This window comes from Salmo salar, chromosome ssa25, assembly GCF_905237065.1.
Source record: "Salmo salar chromosome ssa25, Ssal_v3.1, whole genome shotgun sequence".
Taxonomy (NCBI): Eukaryota; Metazoa; Chordata; class Actinopteri; order Salmoniformes; family Salmonidae; genus Salmo; species Salmo salar.
In genome coordinates, this window is record NC_059466.1 from 31,931,123 (window position 1) to 31,943,033 (window position 11,911).

The following is an 11,911-nucleotide window of genomic DNA, read 5'->3' on the forward strand; positions in this document are numbered from 1 at the left end:
GGGACCAACAGGGCTGTACAATTACTCTAGCCCAGAAGTAGTAAAACTCATGATTCAATTATCAAGCTTGAGGCTAGATGACGATAGTGTGGGTTGCTACAAAATGGTGCTCTACACAGCAAGACCAGTCAACTGAAAAACAAAATGGGAAATTGTGGGTTTTAGATAAGGTGCTGAATCATAAACCTCTGCTGGAGCCCCAATTTAAATGTACTAATCAGCATGTAGTAATTATCACACCAGTTGCCAACAACCGCTGGGGTCAATTCCACTTCGATTCAGGACCTTGGAGATTGAAGGCCATAGAGATTGGATACGCTTTCTAATTCACTGGGCCTCTGTTTGAACTCATTTCCTGAATTGACAGGAGTCATAATGGAATGTAGACGGCAGCTCCGGTCGGTTGGCTGGCAAGCGATGCCACTCGGCTTAAGTGCTGTCCCTGCCAGCCATTGTGTTTTAGAGAGCATTGTGTTACAGTCAGACACACAAACAAGTCTCTCTCTCAAGGCAGCTCATCGTCACCATTAGCGAGCAGGAGCAGACAAATGGAGGCAAAGTGAGACACACTCCAACAGGCGATGACGAGTCAAACACACTGCTCTGCTCAGGCAGGGGCTGGCACCATGGCTGGCTGACACTCTGTCATCCCTGAGTAATGTGCAGGATCCTGGGAGAGCCTTCTCCATTGGTCTCTCCCCTCCCTTAGGGGGTCTGGGCTGATCAGAGCTTTGTGACAGAGCACTAAGTCCATGATGAATACTGTTTTAGTCATGGGCCCTGCAGTTCACTTACAGCTGAGTGACTGCTGCAGCATGGAAACTGTGTGTGTGTTACTGAATTGATTGGCTTTTCAGCAATGTGCTCTGTATTTATGGACCCTTGGGTTTCAGATGTGTCTTTCTCTAGAAATGTGTACAGCCATGTTTATCTTGATGGGCTTCTATTAGTCTAGTCATACACCGAGTGTACAAAACCTTAGGAACACTTGCTCTTTCCATGACAGACTGGGTGAATACCAAAGCTATGATCCCTTGATGTCACCTGCTAAATCTACTTCAGCCAGAGTAGATGAAGGGGAGGAGACTGGTTAAAGAAGGATTTTGAAGCCTTGAGACATGGATTGTGTATGTGTGCCATTCAGAGGGTGAATGGACAAGACAAAATATTTAAGTGCCTTTGAACGGGGTATTTTAGTAGGTGCCAGGCACACCGGTTTGGGTCAAGAACTGCAATGCTGCTGGGTTTTTCCACACTCAGTTATCAAAAATGGTCCACCACCCAAAGGACATCCAGCCAACTTGACACCACTGTGGGAAGCATTGGAGTCAACATGGGAGTCAACACAGCATCCCTGTGGAACACTTGACATCGCGTAGAGTCCATGCCCTAACAAATTCTCAATATTAGTAAGGTGTTCCTAATGTTTTGTACTCTAGTTCAACCACATTTCTTTATGGTTGTCTTTCAATAGCCATGTAGCATAGATCTCCCAGTCACGTTAGTCTTGTGTCTCTGGGGTTTTGTTTGTGTTGCACCTTCTCAGACCAGTCTGCCCATCTCTACCCCTCATCTTACACACACACACACACACACACACACACACACACACACACACACACCGTTTACAGCTTGAGTACATTCTGGGATCATCAGAAAGACAAACCATCTACAGCACAGGCATGAGAATCCCAGATCTAGGGCCATTAAGTTGCCTAGCCATTTCATGGATGGCAGAAACTGGTAGGTGGGTGGGGGGGGGGGAGAAGAGACACAGAGCTCATGTTTGGCTCCAGAGCCTGAGGAGCCCTGAGAGGAGATCCTCTCCATGGGTCATAAGTGAAAGCAGATGCCCAGCTGTTCCCAAACATAATACATTATTCATGAACAGCCAGCAACGCTGACCCAGGTAGTGTATTCACAGAGAGAAATCCCTGCGACATGACAGTATTTCACCATGGATTCAACCCAGTGAATGAGTTCCCCTAGCGCAACAAGCCGTAATGCCAGCTTTCCAACAGTCTAAAGCCTGTCGCATGCGTCTCAGTTGAAATAGTGTATGACAACCTTGTTACTGTTTGTTGGTGTTCTGCAAGTTATTCTGTTTTTTTTTTGGGGGGGGGGCTGATAAAAAAACAGCATGTTAATAAAAGAAAATGAGAAAACCAAAGCCTCCCCATTGCTCTGCATGGTTACACCGATTTCACATGATTAAACCCCCCCCCACTGAAGAAGCAGCATATATTGGTAGTAGGCCTAATCATGTATGATGAGATGACAGTACCCATTGTGACCTGGAGGTGTTCAGCTATATTCTGAGAGACAGTGGATCAGGAACCCATTTTAGAAGTGCAGTCACACACACATGCTTCCTTCTCAGTGTGAAGGGCTGCCTGTCACTGGTTTCACCAGATCTGCAATCCAATACGCTTTGTTTCATAAGCTCCTCTGCACCGAGATGGGAGAGGTGTGCGCACGTGTAAATGTGAGTATTATTAGCAATGGTTCAGTGCAATGCTCACACACACAGAGCTGCAGATGAATCTAGTCATGCTGTTTGTGTCTGACATGGAGAGAATGAAGCAAAGAACAGAGGTATGATTCCTAAGATCACACCAATTATGATAAATCAGCAGGCTGGGGTGTCAGGCCGAACTATGACCCAGAGGTGCTTGCCTGCAATGCTACATGTAGATGAATGGGAGGGAAAGGCCACAGCTGCTGTATACATGCCAACACACTAACAGTAAATGACAAGCCAAGAGGTGAAGGGGTTACCTAGCTACAGCCATGGAAATAAACCTGATTATTAGAGATGCATTGTGAGGTTTATGTAATTACATTTACCTGTGGCTCAGTGCAACCACAGCTCTGGCATCGGGTTTCCTCTGGCAGAGACGGATGCACCTACTACGGAAGACGAGCACACAGACTCTGCAAGTAGGCTATTTTTTTATTCATGAATTGATCCCAACCTTGCTAAGGCTGGCTCTGGCATGATGACACTGGTTGGGCAAATTGTTCCTTCAAGGGACCAGGTCAATCTCTTACCGACTTGGCAGACAGAGATGTTTAAAAAAATACACAGTACCAGTCAAAAGTTTGGACAGACCTACTCATGCAAGGGTTTTTCTTCATTTTTACTATTTTCTACATTGTAGAATAATAGTGAAGACATCAAAACTTTGAAAGTACACATATGAATTCATGTAGTAACCCCCAAAAATATTACAAATCAAAATATATTTTATATTTGAGGTTCTTCAAAGTAGCAACCCTTTGCATACTAGGCATTCTCCAAACCAGCTATACCTGGAATACTTTTTCAACAGTCTTGAAGGAATACCAACATATGCTGAGGACTTGTTGGCTGCTTTCCCCTCACTCTGCGGTCCGACTCATCCCAAACCATCTCAATTGGGTTGAAGTCAGGTGATTGTGGAGGCCAAGTCATCTGATGCAGCACTCCATCACTCTCCTTCTTGGTCAAATACCCCGTACACAGCCTGGAGGTGTGTTGGGTCATTGTCCTGTTGAAAAACAAATGATAGTCCCACTAAGCACTAACCAGATGGGATGGCGTATCGCTGCAGAATGCTGTGGTAGCCATGCTGGTTAAGTGTGCCTTGAATTCTAAATAAATCCCTGACAGTGTCACCAGAAAAGCACCATCACACCTCCTCCATGCTTCGGGGGGGAAACCACACATGCGGAGATTATCCATTCACCTACCCTGCGTCTCACAAAGACATGGCGGTTGGAACCAAGAATCTCAAATTTGGACTCATTAGACCAAAGGACAGATTTCCACCGGTCTAACATCCATTGCTCGTGTTTTGTAGCTCAAGCAAGTCTCTTACTGGTGTCCTTTATTAGTGGTTTCTTTGCAGCAATTCGACCATGAAGGCCTGATTCACGCAGTCTCCTCTGAACAGTTGATGTTGATGTGTCTGTAACTTGAACTCTGTGAAGCATTTATTTGGGCTGCAATTTCTCAGGCTGGTAACTCTAATTAACTTATCCTCTGCAGCAGAGGTAACTCTGGGTCGTCCTTTCCTGTGGCGGTCCTCATGAGAGCCAGTTTCATCAATAGCGCTTGATGGTTTTTGTGACTGCACTTGAATAAACGTTCAAAGTTCTTTACATTTTCTGGATTGACTGTCCTGCATGTGTTATAGTAATGATGGACTGTCATTTCTCTTGCTTATTTGAACTGTTCTTGCCATAATATAGACTTGGTATTTTAGCAAATAGGGCTATCTTCTGTGTACCACGCCTACCTTGTCACAACAACTGATTGGCTCAAACGCATTAAGGAAAGAAATTCCACAAATTAACTTTTAACAAGGCACACCTGTTAATTAAAATGCATTCCAGGTGACTACCTCGAAGCTGGTTGAGAGAATGCCAAGAGTGTGCAAAGCTGTCAAGGTAAAGGGTGGCTATTTAAAGAATCTCAAATATATTTTTTACTTGTTTAACACTTTGTTTACTACATGATTCCATGTATGTTATTCGCTAGTTTTGATGTCTTCACTATTATTCTACAAGGTAGACATTTTTTTTAATTTTTATCCTGGAATGAGTAGATGTGTTCACACTTTTGACTAGTACACTGTGTGTGTGTGTGTGTGTGTGTGTGTGTGTGTGTGTGTAACCGATGTGAAATGGCTAGCTAGTTAGCGGGGTGCGCACTAATAGCGTTTCAATCTGTGACGTCACTCGCTCTGAGACCTTGAAGTAGTCGTTCCCCTTGCCCTGCAAGGGCCGCGGCTTTTGTGGAGCGATGGGTAACGATGCTTTGAGGGTGACTGTTGTTGAAGTGTGCAGAACGTCCCTGGTTCGAGCCCAGGTAGGGGCGAGGAGAGGGACGGAAGCTATACTGTTACGCGTGTATGTATGTATACACACACAATTAATTGTGCTCTTTCATGGACAATAACATTAGTGATGCCTATGAATGCATGTGTCCTTTCCCAAAATCTGTTTGGTGAACACTGGCTGAACCCGTCAGATAACTAGATGTGTTGATAGGATTCAAAACAAACTGACCGAAAACAGGTAAGAAATATCTAAAACAACTTCAGATCTGTCAGTAATTCCTAATGGATTTCTCAACTCACCCTCAAGCTTAACGTTCAACTTAACCATAGGCATAAATAAATCAGGAACACAGCACACTGTAAAAAAAAAATCTAGTCATGTTTACGAGAGTATACTGAACTCAGTTCAAGCTGGGAGTTAAAAGCACGTGAGCCAAGGATTCAATCCTTTACAATTTAATGTCACTGCCAAGAAATCACACCACCTTCGGCAAAAATGGGCCGATGCAACAGAGGACAGTACAGGGAGAGCACCAACCAGACGTGGAGCTAAACATGCACTTAAAACCAACTTTCATATCTGAAACATATACAGGAACAAAAGAAGAAAACCCATGGTACAATGTAATAATTATCTGGACTCTAGTTATTCTCCTAGAACATATTTCCTGAGGGGATTTTTTTAAATCCTCCTTGTACTCATTCAGGGCCCGTTTGAACACTGTCCTCACTAACACACGATGACGATGTTTTGCTAATCGCTGAGTCAGCTGTAAAAACAAAAATGCAAAGCCGAATACATTTCCATAAGCTGTGAGCGACAAAAACACAGCCAAAAAAGAAGAAAAAAACTAAAACAAACTAATTAATGGTTCTGGGAGGTTAAACGCAGAGTGCTCGTTCAAAATTCGTCATGTAGATGAACTAAACACTAACCATATCCCACCCCCTCAAACCCCACCGGTTCAGCCAATTTCAGTTGGCAGTGATGCCATTGTCTGAGGGTGCCACCAACACCTTCTTTCAATGAAAACTAAACCCCATCTACAGTGAGCAACTGAAACATAGCAAAACCCTCTTTACTTCAGCAATACAATAGTGACTACTGCAGTGTTGTTCACACTGACATGAAGCCTACCACTTATTTCTGATCCCGACCTCATCTCTTCCCAGGCATCAAACAGCAATAAATATTTTATTTTGGGCAGGCCACATCAACGTAAGCTATGGCAAGGTCTCTGACAAATAGAAAAATAAAAACACGCCTCAGAGGAGGTGGTGACAGAGGTCCCTGCAGAGCGAGCAGTAGAGAAAAAGCTTTTAACACTTACTGCTCTCTACATCTAACGACTGCTTCACAAATGCCCACAACACACCTGTCGGGACAACTCCACCTTACCCACCTCTCACATGCAAGCAAAAAGCAACCTACAGTAAACAGGGGCCCTGATTTTTGTGATAAATAATTTACAGGTAAATCTAAACGTTACAGTAGGTTAAAACATTTGGGGAAAAATAAGGGGCATGCTAGTTACTAAAATACTATAGTGCTAGTAGTGCCCTACTTTCATTCTTTGTGAAGCACTTGTCAACTCCAGCAGAAAGTGTGTGTGTGTTCAACTCATTGAACTGGTGAATGAACAGTCAGTAGAGACAAATGTCTGTCAATGGTGATTGCAACCTCTTTTTGCCAGGTTTGTCTTCCAATCAGGAACACATCAGCTGAACTACAAGTTCAGTCTTACATAACCTGCACACAAAGAAATTAACCAAAAGCTAGGTGTTAGAATCTAAAGCCTTGCAGGCCTTAATGCTCAAATAAGTTATTTTTCAAATCCGTTTTGGAATACTGGCTGTCCAAACAGCAAGTTACAAGTGACCAAATCAGATGTGGTGTGTTCAAACAGCAGTCATTTGTTGACATGGCAATGCTAGTTGTCATAGTAAAGACGAATGTGTAAGCAGTGTAGGCTGATTAGTTTGCGACATAACGTCTGAGTGCACCACCAAAGTGACGGTGCACGCCATGGACATGTCCCAGTTGCTTTGAATGTTCAAAATCATAGTGTAAGAACTCAAAGCCTCAAAATGATGATCAAACTTTTAAAACAAGTCCTTTATGTCTAGCTACAGCAGTCAACTAGTTAGGTAGCCATTTAGCATTCCAGCACATTCACTCATTTTTTTGTAAACAATTAACAAGCTTCAAATCAAACTTTATTTGCCACATGCGCCGAATACATGTGTAGATCTTACAGAGAAATGCTTACTTACAAGCCCTTAACTATTATTGAACTGCACTGTTGGTTAACAAAATATTTACCAAATGAACTAAGTAAAAAATTATAAAAAGTAACAGAAAAAAAATAACAATAACGGTACCGAGTCAATGTGCGAGGGTACAGGTTAGTCGAGGTAATGTGTACATGTAGGTAGGGGTGAAGTGACTATGGATAGATAATAAACAGCGAGTAGCAGCAGTGTAAAAAACAAATGGGTGTCAATGTAAATAATCCAGTGGCCATTTGGTTAATTGTTCAGCAGTCTTATGGCTTGGGGGTAGAAGCTGTTAAGGAGCCTTTTGGTCCTAGACTTGGCGTTCCGGTACCGCTTTCCGTGCGGTAGAAGAGAAAAAAACTGTCTATATGACTGGAGTCTGACAATTTTATGGGCTTTCCTCTGACACCGCCTATTATATAGGTCCTGGATGGCAGGAAGCTTGGCCCCAGTGATGTACTGGGCCTTTCGCACTACCCTCTGTAGCGCCTTACGGTCAGATGCCGAGCAGTTACCATACCAGGCTGTGATGCAACCGGTTAGGATGCTCTCAATGGTGCAGCTGTAGAACTATGAGGAACTGGGGACCCATGCCAAATCTTTTCAGTCTTCTGAGGAGGAAAAGGTGTTCTCGTGCACTCTTCACGACTGTCTTGGACCATGATGGTGTCCACATCACCAACGAACTAAGGAACATGAAACTCTCGACCCGCTCCACTACAGCCCCGTCGATGTTAATGGGGGCCTGTTTGGCCCGCCTTTTCCTGTAGTCCACGATCAGCTCCTTTGTCTTGCTCACATTGAGGAAGAGGTTGCTGTCACCACACGGCCAGGTCTCTGACCTCCTCCCTATAGGCCGTCTCATCGTTGTCGGTGATCAGGCCTAGCACTGTTGTGTCGTCAGCAAACTTAATGACGGTGTTGGAGTCGTGTTTGGCCACGCAGTTGTGGGTGAACAGGGAGTACAGAAGGGGACGAAGCACAGCCCTGAGGGGCCCCAGTGTTGAGGAGCAGCGTAGCAGATGCGTTGTTGCCTACCCTTACCACCGGGAGTGGCCCATCAGGAAGTCCAGGATCCAGTTGCAGAGGGAAGTGTTTAGTCCCAGAGTCCTTAGCTTAGTGATGAGCTTTGTGGGCACTATGGTGTTGAACTCTGAGCTGCAGTCAATGAACAGCATTCTCACATAGGTGTTCCTTTTGTCCAGGTGGGAAAGGGCAGTGTACAGTAGAGTGCGACTGAGATTGCGTCATCTGTGGATCTGTTCGGGCGGTATGCGAATTGGAGTGGGTCTAGGGTATCCGGGAGGATGCTGTTGTGAGCCATGACCAACCTTTCAAAGCACTTCATGGCTACCAATGTGAGTGCTACGGGGCAGTAGTCATTTAGGCAGCTACCACATGTTCTTGTCAAATTCAGAGTAGCTAGCAAGCAACGAGATATGCCAAATAATCTAAAAACGACTTGGTCAAATAAATCTAATTTGACCTTTCAGACAAGTCGCATGGACAGGAATCAGATTTGTATCTGATTTCAAACCACCTTCTTTGGTGGCTTGAAATGTGCATTGAAACATCCGATTCCATGTGCTTTTTGACTGTTCAGACTGCATGAAAAATAACATATTTGAATACGCAAAAAAATATGATTTGAATTGCTTTAAACTGCCTGTGTGAACAAGGTTGAGAGTAACCCAGATGCATAAATGCTACAGGAGTTCTTATTGTGTTGGTTTCAGTGGCCATCCCTCACCCCTAGGTATGAAATGCAGAAGACACATTTCAGTTGAATACATTCAGTTGCACAACTCACTAGGTATCTCCCTTTCCTTTCCCACCTGGCTTTTTAGAGTCATGTGACTGTACTCCGGTAGCTCTTGAATAAGATCTGTGGTCACACAATTTGCTGGAGATACGGACCAGACAGACAGTGTTATTTTATGTAAATCCTACTGATGGCCCAATAAGCGGTTGAGTTCTACATAGATGATTTCTCTGCTCCTCTTTTTTCAAAGCCGTCATAGGGCGGCGCACAATTGGCCCAGCGTCATCCGGGTTTGGCCATCATCGAAAATAAGATTTTGTTCTTAACTGATATGCCTAGTTAAATAAAGGTTAGATTTAAAAAATGTTTTTAAATAAAAGCAGTGTCTAATAATTGTAGCCTAGTTGGAGTTGCTTTAGAGATTGCACTTTTGTAGTGCATTTTAATTCACACTGACATGTGTAAAGTTTAGGGAGCAACAGGTGCGCAGTCCTCAGCATCTCTTACCTGTGTCTGTGTTCATCATGGTCCCCCTGTCCATGTATGACCACCTGTCCACCAGGATGCTTAGCTCCTTTGGGCGCCTCGATGTGCGGAATCAGCACGTCTTCCAAGCCCAGGTCGAAGCGCTTGTGTTTTGAGTTGTCCGGGAGGAAGAAGAAAGCTCCAAAGCATAAAGTGATGAAGGCACTGAGGATGAGGAGAAGGATAAACTTCTCTGAGAGCCTCAGAGTGGCTCTGTGGTGTGGGAAAGAGGCGGCGCCGGGTGACAGGGTGGGTATCCTGCGGCCCGACAGTGGCAGTAGAGCTGGTGTGGTCATGTTGGACTGTGGAATTTAACTCAGGGTGGACAAATGTCACGGCTGTATTATCTGCTGCTGTATTATCTCATTGTGGCGGCGAGTACGTGTCCAGAAATCAAGTGTCGTGGTCCCTCAGTGAAGTGACTGGTCACCAGTAAATGTATGGGTTTGATTCTGAAATTGAAGGAGAGAGTAATGAGGAAATAGCAGGTAGCTACATTACTCCGATATTATCGTATGGTTGATTAGCCTGAAAACTGCCTGTCTTACAGTCAGACAAATAGCATAAAAAAAAGGTCACACAGAATACACTGGAGGCTTTTAAAAGTCATTACATTTACGAAAACATGAGCACATGCTTCTGACTAGGGTGAACTGTACTATATTTATGAAGCACACAATCTTAGTTTGTCCATAAGGATAAGTCATACAGAACGCACAGTGCATTGAAAGCACTTCCCCAGGAGTGTCGGCAAATAAATGTGTCAAACCGGTTTGAAAAGGGAAAGATATTTCTAGGTATGCAGGCTAGCAGATGTTACATAAAATAGCTACGTAGATCGCAGAAACACCTGCGTGAGCGCGTGATACCATCAAAACCACCACCCTTCAGCGATATACCTAGGGTATTAAACTCCACTTCTTCACCGTGGAGTTTAGTCAGTTATGATATAACAAATGTAGTGCGAGACGACACATTGTTTAAAAATAATGTTACTGTAATATAATTCAAAGTAGCACTTAAGAATATTTAGTTAATCAGCATGGAGAAACCAATCTTACCGTGCAAATCCTTTTGTCATTCTGATCCATGTTGTTTGGTTGTGACGCTAACGTTGTGAACTGGATAACAAAAAAACGAATCAAACCGAACGACAACTATTAATACAGTTAAGCAATTGTTTAATACCTAACTAACTAAATGTTGTAAACTAATTGAGCAGGATACATAGCTTTCAAACAGTGAGAAATTAACATCCGAGCGATTGTCGCATCATCGACAAGAATGAAGCCTTAATAGTTAAATTACCGAGAAACTCCCCCATTACCATTTCATAAACAAATGCGCAGGTAAAATGTTATGTTCCCTTTAAAATCAACCACGTCTTGCTAGCTAGTTGAATACTCCCAATATTTTCTCAGCTTCCTCACACTGCCCTACGTCTGATGTCGGCGTCTCCACAGAATACCAAGTTCATCCGCTGAATTGACAGGCTTGGCTAGCACAGCTAGATGGCTAGCTAGCTAAAGGAGAAACTGACTATCTACCATTAGCTGATTAAACACATACATGTGCACCCGCAATATTATATTGTAATATTAGCAACTTTTCTTTCGGATATGTTGAGGTTTGTAAAACGACTTGGCCAAAAGACTGCGCCTTTTTCTGTAAAGGCATCTACCTAGCTAGCTACTGTAAGCTAGCTAGCTATCAGAGGCGGTCCGTTACGATTGTTTCGCTGCTGCTGCTGCTGCATCACCTCAATAATGCCTTTGAGGAAATCGGTGACAGAAAAGCATCCTAGTCCACAGTTTCCAAATAGCCGCTTTAAGAAATGTGCTCATGTCTTCAGGTAGCTAGTTATGATTTCCTTTAGGAGTTTTGCTTTCCACTTTGCTTCTTTCGTTGTGGATAACTGGCCCTGTCTATGTTCAGGCATGTTGACACTGCTGCAAAGAACGAAGGCTCCTCCCCTCAATCTCAGCCTGGTAAATTTAGGGAGCGTCTATCAATTTCGAAAGGCTATTTGCAACGTGCTTATCTGTGTAAATTAGCAGTGTTCTGGCATATCTGATATTTTTACACTAATAGGTGTTTTGATAATCAGATCAGATGTCATTGGTCAAAAAGAATGCATTTCACAGGGATGCTGGCCAAGGCTGACTTCAATGCTTCACACAGTTGTGTCAAATTGGCCGGATGTCCTTTGGATGGTGGAACAGTATTGAGACACACGGAAACTGTTGAGCGTGAAAAAAACAGCAGCGTTGCAGTTCTTGACACATACCTGGAACTTACATATTTTGTCTTGACCATTCACCCTCTGAATGGCACAAACACACAATCTATTTTTTATTTTATTTTTATTTCACCTTTATTTAACCAGGTAGGCTAGTTGAGAACAAGTTCTCATTTACAACTGCGACCTGGCCAAGATAAAGCAAAGCAGTGCGACACAAACAACAACACAGAGTTACACATGGAATAAACAAGCGTACAGTCAATAACACAATATAAAAAAAAA

At 43.5% G+C, this 11,911-nt stretch overlaps 1 protein-coding gene across 2 annotated transcripts in view; it reads right to left on the reverse strand.

Annotated features, from left to right (window-relative positions):
- The window catches only part of LOC106586607 (mannosidase, alpha, class 1A, member 2), a 127,813-nt gene extending 116,458 nt beyond the window's left edge, over positions 1-11,355 (reverse strand). Inside the window, exons 1-3 of one of the 2 annotated variants that reach the window (XM_014174073.2) lie at positions 11,147-11,355; positions 10,449-10,508; positions 9,370-9,839 (exon numbers count right to left, since the gene is read on the reverse strand). In XM_014174073.2, the coding sequence (XP_014029548.1) occupies positions 9,370-9,683 (314 nt within the window). In that variant the 5' untranslated portion in view covers positions 9,684-9,839; positions 10,449-10,508; positions 11,147-11,355. Of the gene's footprint in view, positions 1-9,369; positions 9,840-10,448 lie in introns of both variants that reach the window. The other variant, XM_014174072.2, reaches the window with a different exon arrangement.
- Between the last annotated feature and the right edge of the window lie 556 nt (positions 11,356-11,911).